The sequence below is a fragment of the Bubalus kerabau genome, chromosome 6, assembly GCF_029407905.1.
Source record: "Bubalus kerabau isolate K-KA32 ecotype Philippines breed swamp buffalo chromosome 6, PCC_UOA_SB_1v2, whole genome shotgun sequence".
Taxonomy (NCBI): Eukaryota; Metazoa; Chordata; class Mammalia; order Artiodactyla; family Bovidae; genus Bubalus; species Bubalus kerabau.
The window spans coordinates 108583881-108611550 of NC_073629.1; the positions used below are offsets into that span (position 1 = coordinate 108583881).

The window sequence follows — 27670 nt, forward strand, 5'->3', positions numbered from 1 at the left end:
TTTTGGTGCCGCCGGACTCGTAACTTGCGGGCGCGGGCTCGCAAGGCGGCAGGGGTTGTTTCCGGTCGTGTTGGTGGTCTGGCTTGAGTTGGGGCGGCAGTGACTGCGGCGGCGGGGGAGGAGGAGGGGGGAAGATGGAAACGATTCTGGAGCAGCAGCGGCGCTATCATGAGGAGAAGGAACGGCTTATGGATGTCATGGCCAAAGAGATGCTCACTAAGAAGTCCACGGTGAGTGGGCCTGGGCAAGGGCTACCGTAAGGCCGGGCCCCCTGCCCGGCTTTAACCTCAGAGCTTTTTTCAGCCCTCAGACCCGCCCCGCCCCGAGCCCTTCGAGGGGATTCCCTCCCCGAGCTCAGGCCTAGGTAACCTTTCCCTGGGGCCTAGCGCCCAGAGGCCTCTGCTTGGGCCGCTAAGACCCGAGCGGGTAAGCTCCGCCCTCGGGCGGCCTTCCCAACTCCAGAATTCCGACTAACAGCGTATATGTCACCGTTTGCCTTTCTTCAGCTCCGGGACCAGATCAATTCTGACCACCGCACACGGGCCATGCAAGATGTGAGTGTCCCGCTGTCCGCTTCTCTTTGGGCACGATGGACTGGAGGAGGAGGGAGGGGGTGCGGAGACAAAGGTAGCCGATTGGCCACTCGAGGGGTTTGTATGCCTGCCGAATGTACGCGCGCTGCCAAACCTAAGGATGCTTAACCACCCTTACTCTCTTCTCCGAATGGAGAACTCTTACTCATTTTTAATTACTAGAGAAGATCTCCTTTATAGCATCCTGTGTCCCATGGATGTGCGAAGAGTAGTTATGAGGTGTCAATGCCTCGGGCTTAGAATGTACTCTCCTCCTCCCCCAGAATAGAATAAAAGACCCTAATCAGAGTTTCTGATTTAGGGTAGATAAATATTACAAGCCCCTAATCCCTTATCTAGATTCCCAAATCCAAAGTACTCTGAAAACAAAAGATTTTTTAATTTGTTTTGGAAATTATTTGGTGGCAAAAATCTGACTTGATCTGATCAGATGAGAGGTTTTTTATGGTCTTTATGGCACCCCACTCCAGTACTCTTGCCTGGAAAATCCCATGGATGGAGGAGCCTGGTAGGCTGCAGACCATGGGGTCACGAAGAGTCGAACACGACTGAGCGACTTCACTTTCACTTTTCCCTTTCATACATTGGAGAAGGAAATGGCAACCCACTCCAGTGTTCTTGCCTGGAGAATCCCAGGGACGGGGGAGCCTGGTGGGCTGCCGTCTATGGGGTCGCACAGAGTCGGACACGACTGAAGCGACTTAGCAGCAGCATCCCATTTAATAAATAACGTAACTTTCACTGAAGAACTAATTAATGTGTTTTCCAGATCCCACTAGGGATATTTTATTTCATGTAGTACCTTCCTGAACTTAAAAATTCCAAATTCTGAAGCACATCTGGTCCCAAAAGTTTTGGAGAATGGGCTATGTACTTGTGCCATTCTAAATTTGAATCCAGAGGAAGCTGTGTAGTGTTTTACTTATCCTGAGCATTCTTTAGCCAAGCCTTTTGAAATAGTGAAAGTCAATTTGGACTACCCTTTTATCTTTGAGAGTGTTTGATGGGAACTGCTGTTTTCCAAAGGGTGACTCTTACATGGCTCTCTTTTACAATACTTCTATTGTTGTTTAGGTGTTAAGTCGTGTCCGACTCTTGCAACCCAATGGACTGTAGCTTATCAGGCTCCTCTGTCCATGGGATTTCCCAGTCAAGAATGCTAGAGTGGATTACCTTTTCCTTCTCCCGACCCAGGGATCCAACCCACGTCTTGTGCAGTGGCAAGCAGATTCTTTACCACTGACCCATCAGGGAAGCCCATGACTCTTCTAGGGAAAGTTAAATATGGGAACTCTGCCACCCCTCAAAACACATTTCTTAGATAATCTTCAGAGTGACCTGTTTTAAAAATAAGCTAGGAGCCAGTGTTGTCTGTTAAGGAAGCATAAGAACTTTTAACACCACATCTCTTGAAGTTTTCCTGAGATTTGACTAGAGAGCCCTTGTTGGTTGCTTGGGTCTCAGTTGTACGGACGGATTGCTTCATTCTGATGGATTTGTGTTTGCCTTTCAGAGGTATATGGAAGTCAGTGGGAATCTGAGGGATTTGTATGACGACAAGGATGGGTAAGTGACAGTCTCATTCAGTCCAGCAATTACTGCTTTTGAGGGGCCATGGTTAAAGGACTGACTTTGTGCTCCATGTTTTCTGGATTTTTTTCTGAAATTGCAGGTTACGAAAAGAGGAGCTCAATGCCATTTCAGGACCCAATGAGTTTGCTGAATTCTATAATAGACTCAAACAAATAAAAGAATTCCACCGGAAGCACCCAAATGAGGTATGACCTTGCAAAGCTTTTTCTCCAGACCTGTCCAAAGAGTATACAAAGGACATGTGTTAGGAAAATGGAGATTGCCATTCAGATGTCCTTTCAAAAAGGAACTTACCAGTTAGCTATAAGCAGCGTAGTTAGGTGACATCCTGCAACTTCAAGTTCTTTCAGAATTTCCCTCAGCTTTAAGCTAAAGCCATTCTCTTCCTGGGCTTCCCAGGTGGCTCTCATGGTAAAGAAGCTGCCTGCTGATTCCCTGGTGGCTCAGTGGTAAAGACTCTGCCTGCACTGCAGGAGCTGCAGGTTCAATCCTTGGGTCAGGAAGATTCCCTGGAGGAGGACATGTGAACCCACTCCAGTATTCTTGCCTGGGAAATCCCATGGACAGAGGAGCTTGGCGGGCTACAGTCCATGGGGTCGTAAAGAGTCGGACACGACTGAAGCGACAGAGCACACATACTCTTGGGCAGCCCCTAACCAGTGACTGAACACAGTAGGGGGGGTGGGGGTGTCACAGCCTGGTTATTTCTGCCCAGTGTGAGACTTCCAGTGAGATTTTGCATCATGGTCTAGGCTCTCCCTGCTCCATCCTTCCATCCTGCTCGCTCTCTACTTTTTTTTTTTTTGGGTGGCCACACTTCATAGTTCATGGGATCTTAGTTCCCCGAATAAGAATCAGAACTGTGTCCCCTGCATTGGAAGCATAGAGTCTTAACCACTGGACCACCAGGGAAGTCCTTTCCTTTTTATCTTTCATGGGTAATCCGTCTCCTCCTGCCCCTGCCACCCCACTGGCCAGTAAACCACTTGTGTTCCTATCTTGAAATCTGCTGCCTGGAGGAACCGACTAACACAGAGAAGCTTTACTCACGTCCATTGATCATTACCCCTTCGTGATTCAGCCCAGAGACCAACTCTTTCATGAAAATTGCTTCCTAGTCTTTCTCACTCCTAGTTAATCCCAGTTAATCCTTCCTTCCTTTATGATCTTGTCATGTTCTCTGACAATGAATGTCTGCCCCACTGTACTGTAAAATTATAAGGAGCAGGGATTACATCTCAGTTGTTGAGAACTCATTAAACATCTTGCACAACTGACCAAAGGAATTCCAGGGGAAAGGGGAAGTGAGGCATGGCTGTAGAAGTGGAGAGATGGGTCAGTAATTGCACTGAGCGTTTATGACTCTGTAACTGAAAAGTTGTTTTTTACCTTGATAGAAATAAGGAAGAAAGAACCCATTTGCACTGGAAGTGGATTTTTATGTATGTAGATTTTCAGGTGATGATATACCTAGGTAGAAGTGTCCTATGAGAGTTGAAGTTAGTGATTGGGGCTTGAGAATTAGCACATAGACTTGATGGTTGAAGCCGTGAATCTTAGAGTTCTGGGAGGGAGAGAGAGTGTGAAGGGAGACTGGCAGCTTCTGCGTGCCTTGGGGCACTCACAGTAAGGCACCTCACGGAAAGGGGGCCTGGGAAGCCTCCAGCACAGGTCAGTTGGCAGCTCCAGGTCATGTCTTATGGGAGCTCAGCAAATGAGCTTCAGAAAGGAAGTGACTGGTATCTGCTGTTCCTGATTGGTAACTGCCAGGATTGCCGCTCAGTAGAAGTGGTGGGAGTGGAAATCTGGGAAATCCGGTCACAGGAAGTACTCGTAAATAATGGGGAAACTGTAGTGTGTAGTGTTTTAACATGCATTTGAAAGACTGGCAGGAAAAAGGAGAGGAGAAGCGGGAGGAAGATAGGAAGGTGTCTATATGTAAAGGAATGGGTAGAAAAATAAGAGACTGAAAATACTAGGCAGGAGAGGCTACTTAGTGGAGGTACATAAATGTCTCCTCACTCCCTTTGGCAGGTAGAGTATTCAGTCTTTTGCTAACCAAGAGAGAAGACGTGAGTACCATTTTGGTGTGTAACCTTATCCCAGCTCTGGTAGAAAAGTGATGCAGAATAAATGGTTAAATTTATTCCAGGATGTACTAAGGGGGAAAAAAATAAATCCAGTTATGTGAGAAGCAAAGTAATAATCTTGTCATTTGCCTGTATTATGGTTGCACAAATACATATATATAAACTCACAGAGGAATGGTTTCCAAATCTTGCTGTGCATTTGAATCTGAGGGTCTTTAAAAAGTGCTGATACCGCCCCCCACTTCTCATTTAATTGGTATCAAGTATGTCAGGGCTTTTGGCACTCTCTCTCAGGAGAAGGCAGTAGCAAGCCACTCCAGTACTCTTGGCCTAAAAAATCCCATGGACGGAGGAGCCTGGTAGGCTGCAGTCCTACGAGTTGGACACAACTGAGCAACTTCACTTTCATTCGTTGGAGAAGGAAATGGCAACCCACTCCAGTATTCTTGCCTGGAGAATGCCAGGGACGGGAGAGCCTGGTGGGCTGCCATCTATGGGGTCGCACAGAGTCGGACACGACTGAAGTGACTTAGCAGCAACAGCAGGTGATTCTAATGTGCAGCAAAGTTTGAGAATGGCTGACATTAAAACATTTTTTAAATAATCTGTAGACACTGGTTATCTATTTGCAGTACAATTTTTTTTGGTGGAGCCAGGTTGGTGCCCAGGGGGTGGGAGTGCTCTTTAAGACATGTGGGATCTTAGTTCCCTGATCAGGGATCGAACTCATGCCCCATGCATTGTAAGTGCAGAATCTTAAACACTGGAGCACCAGAGAACTCCCTTGCAGGAGAATTATTAAAGGGGGGACCTTGATTTTTTTTTTTCGTTGTGTCTTTTTATGTTATTTGAACTTCTGTGAATGTTATTTTAGCAAATTTTAGTTAAGCAATGACAGAAAGCAAAGGAAAAAGCAAGGTATTGGAAAACAGAAGTAAACTCCTAATGAAAAATCCAAGCCAAGTAAAGCACTAGAAATCCAACTTTCTATATAGCCCATTCTGTGATATTGCAACTTTTATGTTGAAAAATCCACCTGAGCTTTTCTCTTTTTTCCCATCAGATCTGTGTTCCAATGTCAGTGGAATTTGAGGAACTCCTAAAGGCGCGAGAGAATCCAAGTGAAGAAGCACAAAGTAAGTAGGGTTTACTGCTTCTCTCCAACACCAACAGAAGTACAGGTAAATAACAAAGCTCAGATTTGCCCTCAGATCCCTGGAAAATGGCCCTACAGAAATGTATAGCGGGGTTCTCCTACTGATATTCTCTTTGTTAGACTAAAGTTTGGACTAGATTGTCATCCTAAACTGGCATTGGGCACAATGTTCATTTTGTGCTCATCCAACTTAAATGCATTGGCTGAGTCCTGTTTCACTCTGTGAGCACAGAGAGGGTATTTGGGTAAAGGGCTGCATTATGAAGCTGTGCAGTCCACTTGAAAGGCCATGTCCAAGAAAGTGGTCTTTAGTACCTGAATCACTAATACCTCTGATTGCTTCAGATTTGGTGGAGTTCACAGATGAAGAAGGATATGGTCGTTACCTGGATCTTCATGACTGTTACCTCAAATACATTAACCTGAAGGCCTCTGAGGTGAGACCCAGAATAGGAGAGGGTGGCTCTGATTCTCAGGGTGAGTCAGGACACTGGGCCGGGGCTACTAGACATGAAACAGAGTGTCTTCCTTCTGTTCTGGAACTATTAACGTAAATATTAAAATGGTGATGTGCTTTCTTGGAAGGAAACCATTTTCAAAGTGAAGATCAGGTTTCTACAGTGAATGAATAAGTCTGTTTTACTTACTAGTAAATTTTGTTTTATTATTACAACAAGCCTATTTTGCTTTTGTAAAAATAAATTTTTACAACTCCCAAATACACATGCAGCATCTGTGTTAGGTACATATAGTAGTAGGTACATAAAGATACAAAAACATAATCTCTTCCAGGAATGACTATTGAATATCTTTAAAAAGATACCTAAAAATAACTTACCATAAGAGATGAGATTTAATGTGACAGCCTCAGGAAAGTTGCAAGGAAGTATGTGATGAAATTCCTCTTGGAATTGTAAGGACATGTCCCAAAAGTTGTCTCAGCTATATAAGCTCCATGAGTCCAATCCTGCTGCATCTGTCTTGTTTTCATGTGTATCCGTGCACTTGGTCCAAAGATATTCAATAAGTGATTGAATGAGGGAAAAAAAACGACACCTTCCAGGACATCAATAAGTGATTGAATGAGGGAAAAAAAACGACATATTCCTTATTTAAGAGGTAGTGGATGTCAGTCTTTAAACAAGTGCCTGGTATGTAGTAATGTTGAACAGATGTTTCTTTTAGCCTATGGTTTATTGACTTGATCTGTATTTTTCCAGGCTAATTATGTGTCTCATATTCTACTCAGTCCAGTGGAATTAACACCCAGTTAATGTAGGAATTAAATGGTAGGAGAAAAAAAAGGCTAAAGTGAGTTGGGCTTTGTTAACTTTGTTAGGCTCAATTTTGATCTCATTTATTGGAGATTATGTTGTTAGGCTCAATTTTGATCTCATTTATTGGAAATTATGTTGTAACTTGGTGCAAACAGCTAACTGAATCTCTTGTCATTTCTTTTCTCTTTTCAGAAGCTGGATTATATCACTTACCTGTCCATCTTTGACCAGTTGTTTGACATTCCTAAAGAAAGGAAGAATGCCGAGTACAAGAGGTAGGCATTATTAGCTTCCAGGCCTCTACTGAATGTGACTAGAAGATTATTTTAACAAGAAGATTTGAGGGCAGTTTTGAGTTTTGTTTCATGAAAGGCATACATGAATGACTTCCAAGATAACGTTTTTAAAATCATAATACTTTGGGACTTCCTTGGTTGTAGAGTGGATAAGAATCCTCTTGCCAATGCAGGGGACACAGGTTTGATCCTTGGTCCTGGAAGATTCCACATGCCATGGAGCAGCCCCTGTACCATAAGTATCGAGCCCCCCTCCAGAGCCCAGGTGCCGCAGCTAGTGAGTCTGGGCGCCCTGGAGCCCGCACACCACAGCTGTTGAGTCTGCGTGCTGCACCTGCTGAAGCATATGTGCTTAGAGCTTACGCTTTGCAACAAGAGAAGCCACCACAATGAGAAGCCTGTTTACTGCAGCGAACAGTAGCCCTGCTTGCTGTAGCTAGAGAAGCCCTTGCAGCAGTGAAGACCCAGTGCAACCAAAAAAATAAAAGAGTAGTTAAAAAATAAAATCATAATACTTTGGCTCTGGAAGAAAATGTGTCTGTGGGCACATCTGTGATCTTAGGTCCATACTGTTCTTAATTTTGTCTCATTGTAGAAGGAAGTCTCCCATCCTGGTGCCTCTGTCTTTGGAGTTGAGCAGAGTGGGGAAAAAATTAAACTTTCTCAGAGGTGCCTGGGTCTGATGTATAGATGTTACGCTTTGTTTGTGTTGTTGTGCCCCTAGTTAGTAATCTGCCTTCCTCTATTTTCTGATTTTCTTTTTACCTGAAATCTTTCTTATTTGTGAGTTAAGACTGTAGTATTTGGAATTGTATCTTGAGGATGAAAGAAGATAGGAAAGGTCAAAATCAAGATGACATATTAGAAGAAAGCCAATTGTAAGCTCATTTTTATTCCTTTAAAAGACTAGTATCACTGGAGTTATAAGTATATCTTATAGGGCATAACAGTATATCAGAAATAGAAACCTTGCTGTCTCTATATTACTTATTCCTCTGTAGATATCTGGAGATGTTGCTTGAATACCTTCAGGATTACACAGATAGAGTGAAGCCTCTCCAAGATCAGAATGAACTTTTTGGGAAAATTCAGAATGAGTTTGAGAAGAAGTGGGAAAATGGTACTTTTCCTGGATGGCCGGTGAGCTTCAGTGGGGGTTTGGGTGGAGGACATTCCAGGGAAGTAAACTATTTTACTTTAATTTTGAGCCTCTGCTTTAGGCCTTCGGGTGCTGGTCCCTTGGGATCAGTTGTAGCCAGGAGGTGTTCTCTGCCAAGTATGCTGAGTTTTCTCTGTGTACTTTGGAAAGAGATTTGTCAGGGCTCACTTGCCATTGGCTGGGCCCAGCATTTTCACCAACCTTATCATTACTGCTCTGTGGTTCCTACTGACCAAAGACTGATATAATTATGTGCTAGAAATCGTTATTTTATATTTTCATTCCTGGGAACAAACATGAATTTTTTCTGAAATCTCTGGGAGAATTGGACCATCTAGTTTTAGTTGGTGTTTTTTTTTTTTTTTTTTTCTCTTTGCTCTGCTCTTATAGGCATTTGATTCTCATTCATACATGTTTATAAGGGGCTACCCAGCGCCTGGTACACGCACACCTCGTCTTACAGCACTTTGCTTTCTTGCACTTCTCAGATGGTGCATTTATTTTTTTAACAAATGCAGCAACTCCCTGCATTAGGCAAGTCTATTATTGCCACTTTTTGTTTTGTTATGGTGGTCTTTGATTTTTATTACTACCAAGACTCAGATGGTGGTTAGCATTTTTTCGCAATAAAGTTTTTTAACTAAGACATGTGCGTTGTCTTGCTGCTGCTACTGCTAAGTCACTTCATTTGTGTCGGACTCTGTGCGACCCCATAGATGGCAGCCCACCAGGCTCCCCCATCCCTGGGATTCTCCAGGCAAGAACTCTGGAGTGGGTTGCCATTTCCTTCTCCAGTGTGTGAAAGTGAAGTCGCTTAGTCATATCAGACTCTTGGCGACCCCATGGACTGCAGCCTACCAGGCTCCTCCGTCCATGGGATTTTCCAGGCAAGAGTACTGGAGTGGGGTGCCATTGCCTTCTCCGTGATAGACTACAGTATAGTGTAAACATAACTTTTGTATGCACTGGGAAACCAGGAAGAATCGTAGGACTCGCTTCACTGTGTTAATTGTTCTACTGCAGTGGTCTGGAACCGAACCTATAATGTCTCCAAGGTACGCCTGTGATTTAGATGACTCCCTTGCCTTTGTTCTAATCCTGGGTCTTAATAAACATCGTATTGTTTTTCCAGAAAGAGACAAGCAGTGCCCTGACCCATGCTGGAGCCCATCTTGACCTCTCTGCATTCTCCTCCTGGGAGGTATGTTTTCTTTAGCCTGTGCTGGTCTTGCCTGTTCACGCCTCAGAGGGGTCACTTGATCTCCTAACGCTATAGACTTATTACGGTAAGACACCAATCCTCGAGATAAGCATCTGCGAAGAATGTAGAAAGATGAAAAGAAAAAAAAAGCTTATCCAGTTTCTTTGAACACTGTTAACTAAAAATTAACCATTTTAAGCTATAGTGGAAGTAGTGGAACACAGCCAGTATGGTTACGTATGAACTTAACCACAGAGTCGGTCCTTTGGAGAGTTGGAGCATCCTGCTAGGAGACTGGCTATGGAATGTGTGGTCTTGCCACTGTTTTAGGAACACCCACACACCAGCCTGCAAACCTAAGTTTGAGCATTTGTTGTTTCTCCAAGTCTATTTATATAAAATTGTAACTTGTTTCTTTCATATAGGAGTTGGCCTCCCTGGGTCTGGACAGATTGAAATCTGCACTCCTAGCTTTAGGCCTGAAGTGTGGCGGGTAAGAGACTGATTTTTCTGTCAGAAGTGTCTCGTTTACTTTGAGTTTCACAATCTTCTAAGTGGCTTCAGTTCCATTCTTTCTCTCCACACTGCAAAGAGAAGCAAGCCTAGATGGGAAAGTAATCCTGAAATCCTTTGTCCCTGTGTCTCCTTAGGACCCTAGAAGAGCGAGCCCAGAGGCTATTCAGCACCAAAGGAAAGTCCCTCGAGTCACTTGACACCTCCCTGTTTGCCAAAAATCCCAAGACAAAGGGCACCAAGCGGTGAGTGCGGGGGGAGAGGGGCACCTCTGCTTACATTTTAAGCTTTTTATTCCCGTGCAGAGTTCGTACCACATCACAAATTTTAAAGCCCATTTTATTACCGCTAGTTATCCATCAAGCTCCAGTCTGCTCTTTTTCTCTGCTAATGGCAGACAGTTCTCTCATTGTTATTATAAACCAAGGACAGTGTACTCAGGTGTCTGAGAGTGGGTGACGTCTCCAAAGTTGAAACTGTGCCCCAGATATCTTTTGTTACTTCTGTAGGTTATAGAGCATAAGTTGGTTCAAAAATGTTCATCCAAGTGCATTTTTGCTAATAACAGTTGAATCTGTACCTAAGCCACATGCTTGTACAGGGTATTTTTTTTATATGTGGTTTTGCTAACTCTCAAAACAACCTTGAAAAGTATTTGTTATCCTCATCTTTGACAGATAAGGACTTAGAAAAGTTATACCTGTTATCTCACAGTTACTAAGTAGCAAGGTCAGGATTTGGGCCCAAGTCTGCCTGTTCCAGAGCTTGCCCTTCTGTACCACATTTCCTTTGTATAGGAAATTGATAGGAACTTAAATACCTGGATATGCCTTTCACTCTCTAGAATGAGGTCAAAGAGGAAGCTTCTATGCATTCTAAGAAATGATCTCAGGGGAATTGCCTGGCGGTCCAGTGGTTTAGACTCCTCACTTCCACTAGGCTTGGGTTTGATCCTTGCTTGGGAAATTAAGATCCTGCAAGCCATATAGCATGGCCAAAAATATTTTTTAAATAAAAAAATAAATATCAGCAAGTCCTGAGCTGAACAGAACATTTGCTTTCACAACGTGGTATTTCTCTTATGCTTGTAATTTTAAATGCACTTATGGAATAAATATTCCCAGATATAGAGAACATGGCATTGGGTGAAAGAACCCTTGAGTGATACAGTTTGTTTCTTATTTCCAGAGACACTGAGAGGAACAAAGACATTGCTTTCCTTGAAGCCCAGATATACGAATATGTAGAGATTCTTGGGGTAAGTGACTCTGCTGAGGGCTGTAAATGCTCCAAGTTGTGGAAGTAAGAGAGCTATGAACTTGTAGGATATTTTTTAGGATTACAAGAAAAAAAAGTATCTATCAAACTACTTCAGCAGAAAATTGTGCTCTCCCAGGGTACTTAGCCCTTCGCTGAGGTCCTGTTCTGTTGTTAGGTGACGTTCCTAAGTTTGCCCAATGCCCTGAGGCTAGGTGGGAGAGTAGACTCCCTCCCCTCCACCACCCCCACTCAGTGTAGAATCCAGATTCCTTCCCTGAGCTCCAGAATATAGCCAGGGGTGACCCAGGAAGCAAACACTCAAAAGGCAAATAAGATATGACTAGAGTCATCTGTTGGCTCCCTCTTTTACACCTGCTTTGGATAAAAGGAGGATAGCCAGACATTGGATACATGGGATACTTACACTCTCCACAGGGAACTAGGACTGTGCAATTGTGGGCAGCCGTCTGAGTTGCCAGTCCCTGAAGATGACTGAGGCTAATCTTTGCCCCCGACATAAGGTGTGCCCACAACAGCAGCTCTTCATGAATGACTTACTCTGAAAAGGTGTAACTTACATGTTCACAGGGTTGTGCAGAGCTTGTTAGGTTTGGAGGTTAGTGGTACAGAACTGGCTGTGAGCTGCTCCTTGAGTATTCTTTCAAGAAGAAGCTGAAGGGGGTTACAGGTACAAAAAGGCCTACCCGACCAAGATGCTTATCTTAGAGAAAGTGGGGGGAGGAGCAGGAGAAAATGATTCTCTTTCAGGGAGGAGAAGGTGGAAGATGATCAGTGTCTCTGGGAGTCCTGCAGAGAGGACCAGCCTTTCTGAGTGTCTGCTTTGTGTAGTTTTCACCTGCTCTCAGAGCCTTTTCCTTTATAGATGCTCACACGGTGCTTTGAGTGAGTGGGTAGCTCTGGTGCAGATAGCTGGTCCGCATGTCTTTGTCTCTTGCCCTTGTTTGATGACCATGCATTAATAACTCATAAAACTAGAGTCATTGTTGGATCCCGCTGTTACAACTCCTTTGGATAAAAGGGATTAGCCAGACATTGGATACGTGGGATACTTATACTCTCCACATTGAACTAGGACTGTGCTAGCGTGGGCCCTTGGACTGCAAGGAGGTCCAGCCAGTCCATCCTAAAGGAGGTCAGTCCTGGGTGTTCATTGGAAGGATTGATGCTGAAGCTGAAACTCCAATACTTTGGCCACTTGATGCGAAGAGCTGACTCATTTGAAAAGACCCTGATGCTGGAAGGGATTGGGGGCAGGAGGAGAAGGGGACAACAGAGGATGAGATGGCTGGATGGCATCATCGACTTGATGGACTTGGGTTTGGGTGGACTCCGGGAGTTGGTGATGGACAGGGGGGTGTGGCGTGCTGCAGTTCATAGGGTCGCAAAGAGTTGGGCACGACTGAGTGACTGAACTGGACTGAGTGTGGGCAGCAGACTGAGTTGCCCGTCTTTTGAAGCCGAATGCGACGCTCATCTGTGCCCCTGACATAAGGTGTGCCCACAACTTCTCCTACCTTTGAGAGCATTTTGCTTTCCCTGCCAGGAGGTGGCACTATTCTCCTTGGAGTTCCAGCCAAAATGAGTTCCAAAAGTTGATCTTGTTATGAATTGGTATTATTTTTACCATTACTTCACCATTTACTGACACCTGTTGGTTTCCAGATATTATGCTAAATCTTTGAGTACAGTCGTGAATGTGACATAGCCTCTTACCCTTGAAAAGCCCAGTTTGTGACTGAGGGCTACAGATAACTGCCATATAATGTGATGTTTATTGTAATACTTTGAGATTGGGTGTTCTAAGTAGAAAGAGGGAGATTAAGATGATCCAGGTAGAGGAAACAGCAAGCATGAAGGTAAAATTACTGTGAAAGGAAATAATGAGAAAACAAACCATTGTCCTTGGGTATGTCTGGTGAGGGATGGTGTAGTCAGAGAAAAATTTGGAAAGTTATTGTATGTTGGGAGGTTGGACCTTGTCCTTTAAGTAGCAGAAAGCAAATTAAAGTTTTTTTAAGCAAAGTGTGCCACGAGATTGGTTTTCTCCAGCAGATAAATCTGGGGATAACATGGAAGCTAGACTGGAGTGAGGACAGACTCGGGGCAAGTTAGAACGTTGTCACCTTGGTGAGGGTGGTAACAGTGGGAAAGAGAAAGGAAGACTGGTTCAGGGAACGGTTTAGGGACAGAAGAGAAAAGACTTCTATTGTTCTGCGATGGTCTGTGGCCTCAGATGAGTGACCTCGGCAAATGCTAGGTTTAACTTTTTCCTTTTTTTTTTTCTTTGCATTTTTCCTTTAAGATCAGGAAAGGTCTGCTGAAGAGGAATTCTATTTGAAAGCAAGACTTTCCTTTTGTTCTGCAAGAAAGAAAACTTGATCCTTAAAAGTGAAGGATCAACAAGGGTTATAGGAAAATAAGAAATTTCCCTTCTTGTTCTGCACTCTTCTCTCACCTCCCTTTTCATTCATGGCCCTGACATAGGAGCAGCGACATCTCACTCATGAGAATGTGCAACGCAAGCAGGCAAGAACTGGAGAAGAGCGGGAAGAGGAAGAGGAAGAGCAGATCAGTGAGAGTGAAAGTGAAGATGAAGAGAATGAGATCATTTACAACCCCAAAAACCTGCCCCTGGGCTGGGATGGCAAAGTAAGTCCCCCGCTGCCACCTTTCCCCCTTCTCTCATTTTGGCAGCAGATACAGACACTGGTCTAATACTGGTTTTTTTTTGTCTGATTTCTTTTAGCCCATTCCTTACTGGTTGTATAAGCTTCATGGCCTAAATATCAACTATAACTGTGAGATTTGTGGAAACTATACCTACCGAGGTCCTAAGGCCTTCCAGAGGCACTTTGCTGTAAGAAATTCGGCGCTTCTCCTGGATGTGGAAGCTTGAAACATGAGTCTTTTAGAGAAGAGGATAGGAGCAGCCTGAGAGGATCCCTAGCGTCCAGAGCGAAAGAGAATCAGAGAAGGAGTGGACATAGAGTCCAGCGTGGGGCATTTGGCTTCTGGCAGCAGTGCCAGCCTTGGGTAGCCCCTGAGACAGTTTCTGGAGGCATTTCACTATTTGAACCTTGTTTCCATTTTCTCTTGCTTGCTCTTTCTCTCTGCCTTTCTGACTCCTTGGTCATTTCTCTTTCCTCTTGCTAGTACTTAGTACCAAAGAAAGGGCTGACCACCTCCTTCTTTGGGTCTTAAATGGGCCTTTGCCTCTTGAAAAAAAAAAAGAGGATGACATTTATCAAGCTATTCTTGAGAGAAGGCATTAACTGGGTGGTACTCCAGTAAGTGAATTCACCCTTGTTTTGTTTCTGCCTTCAGTTCTCAGTACTTGGAGGGAAATTTTACAGAATAGAAGACATGCTAGATGTAGCCAAGAATGGAGAATGTATGTGAATTCCTCTTTCTCTTCCTCAGATGTGCATATTACTGATTCTGGGGTCTTTTCTGCCAAACTCCAGTAGTCTCTAAATCTTTCTCAGTACCACCTCCAGTGAATTGGAATTGGCATCCAGGGCCCATGCCATCTGCCACCCCTGAGCCATACTCTCATTGCATCAGCATCCCTCCCTGGTCTCTTTCGTGTCCTTGCTTGTACCTGATGAACAGTCTTCTCCTTTACTTCTAAAGAGGACACTGACTTGCCATCAGTAATGCTTACACATGCTGGTGGTGGGGGGGTGCATAGGAGGTAAGTGATGAGTTAGAGTTGTGGTCTTGACACAGATTTTGTGTGGATCTAGGTTTTATAAACCTGCCCAGGGAGGCAAACATACAGTGCTGCTTTCAAGTAACTGCCTCTTTCAGTCATAGCCAGCTGTCTACAGACAGGCACCTCAAAGGGAACGCTGCCTTTAGGTGGGGCCTTTTGCAAAGGATTAGGGAAGGTTTTGCGTAGGATGGGGTTAGTGCTGTATGTCCAGTCTATTTCACGCTGTCCTCTTGCTTCTCTTCTCCCAGGAATGGCGCCATGCTCACGGCATGAGGTGTTTGGGCATCCCAAATACTGCCCACTTTGCTAATGTGACACAGATTGAAGACGCGGTCTCCTGTAAGTAATTATTTATTGTTCCCGAGGCCAGAGCTACATTCACTGCCCAGTATTGTCGTGTGTCCAGGCCTAAGGGCAGCAGGTTGTGGGTACATACAGACTACTACAGTCCTATATTTATTGCTTTTTCAAGGGATGGATTAGCCAGGAGTACTGATTTTTTTCCCCCTTGAGAAGAGCTCTGTGCTGAGTATGAAACTGCTTTTAACTGGGGTCTGTGAACTCCTGCGTATGCAAGATTTGAGTGAATGAGTGTATGTGTATTTTCTGAATTGATTTTACTGTGTTAAGAAATGCAGATACAAAGGAAGAAATAGAAGTGATCTTGGTAAGCTTATTCTGAGGTGACAGGGCAGATACACAGCAACATGTCAGCAAAATACCTCTCAGAGAAAAAGCCAAGCTCAACGTGTGTCCAGGAATGTGTTGTTGAAGCTCCCAGGAACCTCAGGCTTCCTGGCTACCTGGCCATGATAGATTTTTCCATCTTCCTCACAGTTTTATTTCTTTTTTTGGTCATGTTTTCACTGTCAGTGGATTAGAGTGTTAGGAAAAGAATTTTACCACTCCACTTTGCTAAGTTTCAGGCACTGCCTCTTAGCATATCACACTACTCTGCTGCCTGGTCAGCTAACTGATTTGGCTTCCACCTCTGGGGTTCAAATCCTCCATGGTAAAGCCAAGTAGAAGTGACCTTCTAAAGAGTTCCCCAATCCCTGACTTAACCCATGAGTTCCAGGGACTCTTCCATTGAGTTTCTCGAGTGTGGTAAACTTTGGGGACTCCTTTTTGCTGTTTGGTCTCTTTATGCATTTACAAGTCAGGATCATACAGTTCCTCTGATCAGAATTAAAATATATCAGATTATCCAGTTAGCCTCTTCTCATTTTTGCCCTTCACTCTGTTTGGAGGAAATTAAAATAGTAATGAAATTTCATAGAATCATAATACTGCATTTTGAATGCTCTCACATTTTTAGATTTGTTTTCTAGCTACATATAGCTAATAAGTAGATAATGATTGGGTGGGGCGGGAGGGGTCGTATTTTCTTAAATATGTCCTGCTGCAAATTGCCTGAGTTGATTTATTACTTGATACATTGAAATTGTAATGTAATGTAATACCTTACATTATTTTAGGCTTACAATCAGGTTCAACTGCAAAAACATGTTTTAATTAATTTTATTTCATGTATTTATTTTTCCTAAGCATTACCCCTAAATCTTAAATGTTAAATAGAAGCAGGCAATAAGTCTTCCTTGCCTGAATGCTGTTTTTAAAGACCATGTGATGCAGCCTCACTCATTTTAAGGTTGGCTTATGATTTTATTATCACATTCCACAAAAGAAAGGTGACAACATTTTTACTACTTTTGATCAGGCTCGGATAAAACAGCATTTCTGAATTATTTCATTCTGAGTAGTAGTTTTTTTTTAATGTAGTTATTTATCCTGTTAGAATTCTGTTTAGAAGTTTTGTTTTTACATTCATAAATAAAAGATGTGCTTTTTGCGTTGCTTTCAGACATTTGTCAGATTTAGGATTCAAAACCATACTTATGTAGTAAAGTCAATCTGATTACATGCTACATTCTCTTCTGTTATTTGAAACTTTAGATGGAGATCACTTTCTCATAGAAAGGGACTACTCTGAGAAGACTCTCTAGTTATAGCCCATATGATTCCTTGATTTAGTATGACAAAGTAGAAAACTCAATATTTTTATTCTGCATTTTACTATTTCCTTTTTCCTATTAATACTTTCTTTGATCTTGTTACTTTGTTCAAAAACTTACTTTTTTTGGAGATACGTTGATATTGTATTAGTTTCAGATGTATAACAGTGATTCAAAATTTTATAGATTGTGCTCCATTTAAAGTTATAAAATACTAGGAAATTCCCTAGCAGTCCAGTGGCTGGGGCCCCCTGCTTTCACTGCAAGAGGGCCCAGATTTGGCCTCTGGTCTGGGAACTAAGATCCTCCAAGTCACGCAGGGGAAAAAAAAAAACTTATAAAATATTGGCAATATTCCTTGTACTGTAACACATATCCTTGTAGCTTATTTGTTTTATACATTGCAGTTTGTACCTCTTAATCCCCTGTCCTTATCTTGCCACTTCCATCACCCCCACCCTGACCTTTCCCACTGGTAACCACAAGTTCTCTGTATCTGTGAATCTGTTTCTGTTTTGTTATATTCATTTGTTGGTTTTATTTTTTAGGTTCCACATATAAGGGATAATACATAGTATTTGTCTTTTTCTGCCTCACTTATTTCACTAAGCATAATGCCCTCCGGGTCCATCATGTTGTTGCATATAGCACAATTTCATTCTTTTTTATGGCTGAGTAGTATTCCATTGTGTGTGTGTGTGCATGTATATCTATCTATCTGTATATACCACATCTTCTTTTGGGCTTCCTTGGTAGCACAGATGGTAAAGAATCTGCCTGCAATGCAGGAGACCTGGCTTCAATGTCTGGGTCAGGAAGATCCCTTGGAGAAGGTAATGGCAACCCACTCCAGTATTCTTGCCTGGAGAATCCCATGGACAGAGAAGCCTGGCAGCTACAGTCCATAGGGTCACAAAGAGTTGCACACGACTGAGCAACTAACACACACACATTACATCTCCTTTATTCATTTGTTGATGGACATTAAGGTTGCTTCCCTGTCTTGACGATTGTAAAGAATGCTACTATGAATGTTGGGAGTACATGTATCTGTTCAAATTAGTGTTTTTGTTTTCTTTTGTTATATACCCAGGAGTGGAATTGCTGGATCATATGGTAGTTCTGTTTTTAGTTTTTTGAGGAACCTCCATACTATCCTCCATAGTGGCCACACCAGTTTACACTCCCACTAACAGTGTAAGGGAATCACTTTTCTACATTCTCATCAGTATTTGTTATCTGTGGTGTTTTTGATGACAGCTATCCTGACAGGTGTGAGGTGACGCCTCTTTGTGGTTTTGATTTGCATTTCTCTGACAGTTGGTGATACTGAGCCTGGTGATTTCATGTGCCTGTTAGCCATCTGTATGTCTTCTTTGGAAAAATTCCTGTTCAGATTGTCTGCCCATTTTTTAACCAGGTTGTTTTTTTGTTTTTTTTCTATTAAGCTGTATGTATGAGTTGTTTACGTATTTTGAATAGTAACCCTTTATCAGTCATATCATTTATAAATATTTCCTCCTATTCAGTAGTTTTCATACTTAATGTCTCTTTGTTTTGAATTCTGGTATGGACATGTTGATTCCAGTTGTAATTAAACTTCGTGTCTTGCATTTCTGCCAGTTTTGTGTTATTTGAGCCACATAAACTCAGTATTACATTGTAACCTTATTGATCACTCCCATTTGGTTTTTGAAATTCCTGTTATCTGATAGCTTGTTTGTTCTACTGTAATAGACCATTTCCCCAGTTATCAAATATTGGCAGCAAATGTGGGCTCTTTTTTTTACCCTAGTTGTCAATATTCATCCTTGTATACAGATGAGCTCTTTACACTCAGTGTATTAATTGATCTAGTATTTAACTCCTTGTTTTCTTGTTAGATTTCTCATTTTCTTGTTAGATTTCTCACAAAGATTATATAGTAAATTTGAATCTATTCCTTTCATACAGGTATTTTTCTTTTTTCTTTTTTTTTTAATTTTATTTTATTTTTAAACTTTACATAATTGTATTAGTTTTGCCAAATATCAAAATGAATCCACCACAGGAATACATGTGTTCCCCATCCTGAACCCTCCTCCCTCCTCCCTCCCCAATACAGGTATTTTTCTAACATTTCTAACTTTAATGTTTCATCTAACAGTTTATTTCTACTACTAATTTCTGTTATCTGTCATTAATATGTGTCATTCTGTTGAGTTATTTATAGGAGGTGATTATATTGATGATCTGAAACAGTAAATTCTATACATCTTACTCATAATGATTCAGTAGACTGTTTAATCTTATATCAATATTCTTATCACCTTGTTTACAAAAAGTGGTTTTTCTGCTTTCAGAATCCCATTATCTCCTTTTTTTCTCTTTTAAAAAATTGTAGTTGACTTAAAATATTATATAATTTTCATGCATACAATGTAGTGACTAAAAATTTTTAAGATTATACTCCATTTATAGTTACTTAAAATATTGGCTCAATTGCCCGTGTTGTGTCCTTGTAGCTTACTCATTTTATACACAGTAGCTTTCACCCCCATTATGTCTTGTCATGTTGTTTTTACCCAAGGACTTTGTTGATGGATTCCCTTAAGTTCTTTATGTTTTCATCTGGTCTTCTTCAAGGGTACAGTTGGTTCAAAACCACATTCCTAACAGTGCAGACTCTGGAGGATATAGGGTCCAGATCGTAGCTCCGCCACTTACTTCCTGGCTAGGGGACACAGGGCAAGTTATGTCTTTTAGTGCCTTGGTTTCCTTTATCTATCAAATGTGGGAGTTAATAGTATATCTACATCAGAGAGTTGTCTCAAATGAGATAATATATATATTAAGTGAAATAATATAGGTAAAGTGCTACAGCATGCCTGACCACAATGTAGAATGTATCAGTGAGAAAGCATAAGCTGCCATCATCGTCAGCTTCGCTTGTGGGCTCCTCTACAGAGTCTAAGGTGTGAGATCCGAAGTCACCTTTATCTTTCATTTGAAATTTAATCTTCCTGTTGCTAGCTACCATATACCAGATGCTTGGTATATGCGAGGCAAATGGGAGATTTTTACACTCATTTAATCTTCAGAGCAATCAGTGAGGTAGAAGATCACCCACACTTTCAGAAGAGGAAAAATGAGGTAAGTCTTTAAAGGTCATGTACCATAAGAAAAGAAAGCCAGGGGTCAGTCACATGTCTGTTCTACCACAGTCTTTTCTCTTCCCATAATCCTGTACTGCCTTATTTTAAATTACCCCTGTAGATGTTTTTGAGTTGATCAATAAGGACATTTCATAAAGAAACTTTATAAATTTTCTCTTTAGTGATACAAACTTTTAGAAAAGAAAAAAATTTTTTCCAGAATATTATTGGCAGGTTCATGATTCAAAATGTTATCCATATTGTTTTCAGTATTTATCTCCTTGTTCAGATGTCTAGGTTTATCAGTTTCTCTCATATTATTATTGCCACATCTTTGATACAGTGTATCGTTTTCACCCTTCATGACCTACCTTGACTCTTACAGGTCATTTGTGTAGCATTTATAGTTTCACTTCTATCTCAGTATCGCTTTCTCTTTTCATCACCTCCCTTCCCCTTTCTTTCCCCAGAGACTATTCCTCCTTTTTAAGTATCTGAGGTTAACTCTCGGGCTTCCTTTCAGACTTTTCAGTAACAGATAGGTAGTTACAGACGTCTTGACTCCCGCAGGATCCTGACAGACTTTCATCTCAGGTATCTCAGTACTAATAGGCATCTGTTAATTATTTTTTTAATTAAATTTATTTTTAATTGAAGGATAATTGCTTTATCCAATAATTGTATTGGTTTCTGCCACACATGAACATGAATCAGCTATAGGTATAATCAATTCATTATTAAATGGAAGTTAATTCTATTATTCTGTAGAGTATGTGCAATTTTTCTTCATTTCACATTGGTAGAATAATTATTTTTTATTAAACCTGGATTTCGTGTGTCGTTTTTGGATTTCGGGTTTTTTTTTTAAAGCATCTAAACTAGACATCTTAAGGATTTGGGGCTATGAGGAAGAAAGCCCCTGAAAACCTAACTCCGTGTCCTTCCATCCTGAGGAAGAAGGTGCTTTTCCAGCTGTGCTTCCATCTGTGTGTATGCCTTCTCCGCTTTCTTGTGTCTTCTTTTCAAGCCTTAGCTCACAGCGAAAGCAACTCCAGCCCTTGCCCTGTATGACCTTTTTCAGTGTTCAGAGCCTGCCTTCATGCAGTTCAATCTCTCAGTGTCCCAATTTCTAATATCAGGGAAGGATGGTAGGAAGGTGCAGCTGGGTCAGGTTCCATCTGTTGTGCAGTTAGCTGTCGCTTCAGTAACTGGCAGCAAAAGTAGCTCCTTGTTAGACCAGGATTGCTCCTTCCAGAGCACCTGGAAAGACGTGTGCCCTAGTGGGAGTGGGCAGGGAGCAAGCCGCTGGCACAGCTCTCAGACTGGCTTTCCTTGTCTTTGTTTTACATCATTCTGTTGAAGTTTTTCTTTGGCATTTTTAGCATGAGGGATTCAGTACTGTTATTTAAGTTACAGTAGTTTTTTATTTTTTCAACTTAAATGAAGGATTTGATGTATGAATTCATTATTTTAATCATTCCATTGTTCCAGACTTACAAATCATAAGTTGAACAAAAGACAGCTAAGAAAGAGCCCTATGGAACTTCTCACAAGATATTTCTCATTTAGGTGGTTGGTCACAATTGACCAAAATTCACTAGGTATAAGTCTACTAACCCTAATAAACTAATAGCATCAGGTTCAGATATCATCATTTTGTTTATGACAGTATCATGAGAGATACATTTTCATGGATTCTCGGGACATTGCCTGTGAGAGCAATCACTTCTAAAACCATGATATCCTGTGTCTATAGCTTTTATCGTATTGGTTATTCCATCAAAAATAGGAAATTCAGGGACTTCCTTGGTGATCCAGTGGCTTAGAATCCGTGCTCCCAATGCAGGGGGCTCAGGTTCAATCCCTGGTCAGGGAACTAGATCCCACATGCTGCAACTAAAGATCCCTCACGCCGTAGTGAAGGTCGGAGACCCCGTGTGGCACAACTAAGACCCCATGCCAAATGAATATGTTTTTAAAAAGATTTCAGCTAATTTAAAAAGATTTCAGCACTTATATATTGTCTCATCTACTATTAATATTTCTTCACCCATCTTAGACTTCAGCTTTCTCTATAGGATATTTCTTCTAATCTTGTCATGTTTAGAGATTGTTCTACGTGATGAGAAATATGAAAGCTTAAAAGAATCAAGTAGTTGTTCCTTTTCACTGTCATCTTACCTTCATAGCAGCGACCTGTCCCATCTGCTGCACATAGCCCTTTGTTCTAAGGGTACGCCTTCCAGACACCATTCTTACAAGTTTAAGTTGTTCTTTCCCTAGTCTTGTATCTGTCCTGTCTTTGCACATGTCTGATCCCTTCCTCTGGAGCTACGGTAGTGTCTGTAGATGTCTTTCCCTTTTCGTGCTCATTAGAATTGAACTGTCAGAATTATTCTCCTAATGTCTTCAGTGTTTATTGAGCCATCTTATCTTTCAAACTCTTTGGCCATGATATTTCACTGTGTTTTTTTTTTCCTCTGAATTTTTTGAAATACATGCATCAGACCTCAAGTAGATGTATTTGACAATGTCTAGTGTTCTCTTGGGCCTTCCCTGATACCTCAACTGGTAAAGAATACGCCTGTAATGCAGGAAACCCTGGTTCGATTCGTGGGTTGGGAAGATTCCCCAGGAGAAAGGATAGGCTACCCACTCAAGTAGTTTCCCTGGTAGCTCAGATGCTAAAGAATCCACCTGCAATGCGAGAGACCTGGGTTTGATCCCTGGGTTGGAAAGATTTCCCTGGAGGAGGGCATGGCAACCCACCCCATTATTCTTGCCTGGAAAATCCCCATGAATAGAGGAGTCTGGTGAGCTACAGTCCATGGGATCTCAGAGTCAGACATGACTGAGTGACTAAGCATAGCATTCTCTTTCTCTTCTATTATGAACTTTAAAACAGTAAGGTCACTTTTTCCAATAATTCCTATATTTTGTACCATACTAACTTTTCCTTTGGGAGTCAGTTCAGTTCAGTCACTCAGTTGTGTCCGACTCTCTGCGACGCCATGAACTGCAGCACGCCAGGCCTCCCTGTCCATCACCAACTCCCGGAGTTCACTCAAACTCATGTCCATCGAGTCGGTGATGCTATCCAGCCATCTCATCCTCTGTCGTCCCCTTCTCCTCCTGCCCCCAATCTCTCCCAGCATCAGCGTCTTTTGCACTGAGTCAACTCTTCACATGAGGTGGCCAAAGTACTGGAGTTTCAGCTTTAGCATCAGTCCTTCCAATGAACACCCAGGACTGATCTCCTTTAGGATGGACTGGTTGGATCTCCTTGCAGTCCAAGGGACTCTCAAGAGTCTTCACCAACACTGCAGTTCAAAAGCATCAGTTCTTCGGCGCTCAGCTTTCTTCATAGTCCAACTCTCACATCCATACATGACCACTGGAAAAACCATAGCCTTGACCTTTGTTGGCAAGACGGACCTTTGTTGGCAAAGTAATGTCTCTGCTTTCGAATATGCTATCTAGGTTGGTCATAACTTTCTTTTTAAGGAGTAAGCGTCTTTTAATATCATGGCTGCATTCACCATCTGGAGTGATTTTGGAGCCCAAAAAAATAAAGTCTGACACTGTTTCCACTGTTTCCCCATCTATTTCCCATGAAGTGATGGGACCAGATGCCATAATCTTCGTTTTCTGAATGTTGAGCTTTAAGCCAACTTTTTCACTCTCCTCTAGGCTTTTTAGTTCCTCTTCACTTTCTGCCATAAGGGTGGTTTCATCTGCATTGCTGAGGTTATTGTTATTTCTCCCGGCAGTCTTGATTCCAGCTTGTGCTTCTTCCAGCCCAGCGTTTCTCATGACGTACTCTGCATAGAAGTTAAATAAGCAGGGTGACAATATACAGCCTTGACGTACTCCTTTTCCTATTTGTAACCAGTATGTTGTTCCATGTCCAGTTCTAACTGTTGCTTCCTGACCTGCATATAGGTTTCTCAAGAGGCAGATCAGGTGGTCTGGTATGCCCATCTCTTTCAGAATTTTCCACAGTTTATTGTGATCCACACAGTCAAAGGCTTTGGCATAGTCAATAAAGCAGAAATAGATGTTTTTCTGGAACTCTCTTGCTTTTTCCATGATCCAGCAGATGTTGGCAATTTGATCTCTGGTTCCTCTGGCTTGTCTAAAACCAGCTTGAACATCTGGAAGTTTGCGGTTCACATATTGCTGAAGCCTGGCTTGGAGAATTTTGAGCATTACTTTACTAATGTGTGAAATGAGTGCAGTTGTGCGGTAGTTTGAACATTCTTTGGCGTTGCCTTTCTTTGGGATTGGAATGAAAACTGACCTTTTCCAGTCCTGTGGCCACTGCTGAGGTTTCCAAATTTGCTGGCATATTGAGTGCAGCACTTTCACAGCATCATCTTTTAGGATTTGAAAGAGCTCAACTGGAATTCCATCACCTCCACTAACTTTGTTCATAGTGATGCTTTCTAAGGCCCACTTGACTTCACATTCCAGGATATCTGGCTCTAGGTGAGTGATCACACCATCGTGATTATCTGGGTCGTGAAGATCTTTTTTGTACAGTTCTTCTGTGTATTCTTGCCACCTCTTCTTAATATCTTCTGCTTCTGTTAGGTCCATACCATTTCTGTCCTTTATCGAGCCCATCTTTGCATGAAATGTTCCCTTGGTATCTCTAGTTTTCTTGAAGAGATCTCTAGTCCTTCCCATTCTGTTGTTTTCCTCTATTTCTTTGCATTGATCGCTGAGGAAGGCTTTCTTATCTCTTCTTGCTATTCTTTGGAACTCTGCATTCACATACTTATATCTTTCCTTTTCTCCTTTGCTTTTCTCTTCTCTTCTTTTCAAGCTATTTGTAAGGCCTCCCTAGACAGCCATTTTGCTTTTTTGCATTTCTTTTCCATGGGGATGGTCTTGTTCCCTGTCTCCTGTACAGTGTCATGAACCTCCATCCATAGTTCATCAGGCACTCTATCTATCAAATCTAGTCCCTTAAATCTATTTCTCACTTCCACTGTATAATCATAAGGGATTTGATTTAGGTCATACCTGAATGGTCCAGTGGTTTTCCCTACTTTCTTCAATTTAAGTCTGAATTTGGCAATAAGGAGTTCATGATCTGAGCCACAGTCAGCTCCCGGTCTTGTTTTTCCTGACTGCATAGAGCTTCTCCATCTTTGGCTGCAAAGAATATAATCAGTCTGATTTCAGTGTTGACCATCTGGTGATGTCCATGTGTAGAGTCTTCTTTTGTGTTGTTGGAAGAGGGTGTTTGCTATGACCAGTGTGTTCTCTTGGCAAAACTCTATTAGCCTTTGCCCTGCTTCATTCCATATTCCAAGGCCAAATTTGCCTGTTACTCCAGGTGTTTCTTGACTTCCTACTTTTGCATTCCAGTCCCCTATAATGAAAAGGACATCTTTTTTGGGTGTTAGTTCTAAAAGGTCTTGTAGGTCTTCATAGAACTATTCAACTTCAGCTTCTATTTCCTTTGAGAGTATCAGTTCTCAATTCTAAGAGGTGTTTGGTTATATATGATCCAACTTTTTATTTTGCAACAAAGCAAACATTATGGTAAATTTTGCTATGAAAGGGGTTTGTCCACAGGCAGTCCAGAACCAAAATTCCCATTTGGGGCAGGCAGATGTCTTTAGGACAGGCACTCAGAGGGATCCTAATGAGGGATATGTTATAACACCCAGTACCCAATGGATACTCAGTGGAATCTGATTGCTGATCATTTCTTGTCCGGCAGTGTGGGCCAAGCTGAAACTGCAGAAGGCATCAGAACGATGGCAGCCTGACACTGAGGTGAGTGCTTACGTAGCATCAGGCGTAACGTCAAGCACAGAGTCCCTCACGGAGCAGAAGGGAGTGAGACGGCCCTGGTTCACTGCAGCAGGAAGTGTAGGGTGACAATGTCTCTAATCAGCTCTTGACTTGAAAAGCCTAATTTATTTGTGATATTACATGTGTCAGACTTCAAATCTGTGTCTTAACGACGGGTTATATTCTCCCATTGAAATTTTGAAGTGGCAAGCAGAAGTAGCCTGTGTCTTGTCCTGCCCTCGGGATTCATAAGTTAAGAGGCTGAAAATCTGTGTCATATGATAGATCTCCTTTGAGGAGAGCATCTGATGAGCTTGCTCATGGGGTGGGGAGGCGTCTTGTTGGTCTTGGGATGGTCATCCCTAACAGCAGATTTCAGAGATGAGGAGTGGTGTGTATGTGAGATATGGTAGCTGCTTCCTCTTAGGTCAGTGGTGTTCAGTGTTCCTTTAGCAGCAAAGCCCTTTTCAAGCTGTAACATAGAACTCCAATAAATAGAAAAAGCAGAACTCCTCTGAATGTGGAGAAGCTCAGTTCTCTTGGCCTTTATCCCCTATAGTGTCCTCTTAGGTAGAAACCTAGAGTTCTTGGGGCCCATTTGAAAACCATGTCTGAAGTGAGCCTTTCTCAGCCGGAGTTCCTCATCTTAAACACAGAAAGTGGTTTGAATACACAATTTTCTCAATTTTTCACAATATCCCCAAGGATCGGTCATAATTGGTATCTTTCTAGATGTCTAATGGATGCTGTGGGCAGTAGAGCAGAACCCCAGATGAGAAAGGCTGTTTTAGATGAATGGCATGGAATCAGGCCAGGGCGAGCTCAGGTGCCCAGAGGCTGGTCTAAATATTTCTCCCAGCAGTTGTACTTAATGGAGTCCTTCTTCCCTTTTAGGAAGAATATGAAGACTCCAGTGGGAATGTTGTGAATAAGAAGACGTACGAGGATCTGAAAAGACAAGGACTGCTCTAGTGTTTGGGGATGTGTCTCAGCCGTGGGCCTTGCCCAGGCTTCCCTAAGATCTGCTTTTTCTATTTCTCCCAATCAAATGCTCCTAAGGACTCTTTGCTACTTAATCTTACGGACTAGCATGCATCTTGTAGAAACAAGGCATGCTGGCAGATTGCAGCGTTGAGATGTGTTTTATCTTTGTTTTATATTAAAGAAGATTCCGTTGGAAAATAAAACCAGCCCTCGTTCTGAATGTGTCTTCTTGTGAAGCTGAGAATCATGAACTAATTCAGTCCTCTAGTTCATAACACTTCCTTCTTTCTCACAGACTTGAGAAGCAACTAAATTAATGAGCACCTATTATTTTACATATATTATGCTAGGTGATTCTGACCTGACCTTGTTCCCCACCCCCGTTTGCTTCCGCCTCTCCAAATGAGCATCACCCCCAGGAAAGCCCTGCCCTTAGTTGAGTCAGCTGTTTGTGCATATACTGTACTAGGGAAGGTTTGGGAGGGTGAGCCAGGACCTCTGCTGAGGACGAAGCCGTGCCACCAAGGTTGCCTTTTAATTTGCATAAAGGGAGGACTTGGGCTTGGAATGGGGCTGCAGCCCTGCCCCTCTTCACGCGTCAGCAGCCTGGCACATAGTGAAACGGGGAGCAGCAGTGACCACCTGCTTGCTGCTTCAGAATCAGAGCTTACTGATCCCATAAGCCTTTGTCTTCTACAAGATCCCTGCTTGACTGTGAAGTGGCTCCAAGCCCAGAGTGGTCTCCAAGCCCCGAGAGCCACAGTTTAGGTGGACTCGAGCAGCTCCCTCAGGATCTGAATCTGGTATCCCAAGTGGAGAGAACTAGGGGAGCCGGGGCCCTGATCTGCCCACAGG

The 27670-nt window shown here is 42.4% G+C and overlaps 2 protein-coding genes across 2 annotated transcripts in view; one reads left to right on the forward strand and one right to left on the reverse strand.

Annotated features, from left to right (window-relative positions):
* Window positions 1–27021, forward strand: SF3A3 (splicing factor 3a subunit 3). Its single transcript, XM_055586336.1, has 17 exons — window positions 1–230; window positions 507–554; window positions 2107–2159; window positions 2266–2371; window positions 5340–5412; window positions 5778–5869; window positions 6902–6984; window positions 8007–8145; window positions 9297–9365; window positions 9791–9858; window positions 10016–10123; window positions 11067–11136; window positions 13644–13808; window positions 13906–14016; window positions 15123–15213; window positions 25758–25813; window positions 26726–27021. Exons 1-17 carry the CDS (start codon window positions 135–137, stop codon window positions 26801–26803), a joined length of 1506 nt encoding a protein of 501 aa, XP_055442311.1. The 5' UTR covers window positions 1–134; the 3' UTR covers window positions 26804–27021.
* Window positions 1–27670, reverse strand: part of UTP11 (UTP11 small subunit processome component) — a 250829-nt gene that overhangs the window by 29272 nt on the left and 193887 nt on the right. The gene's annotated exons all lie outside the window — the stretch shown is intronic.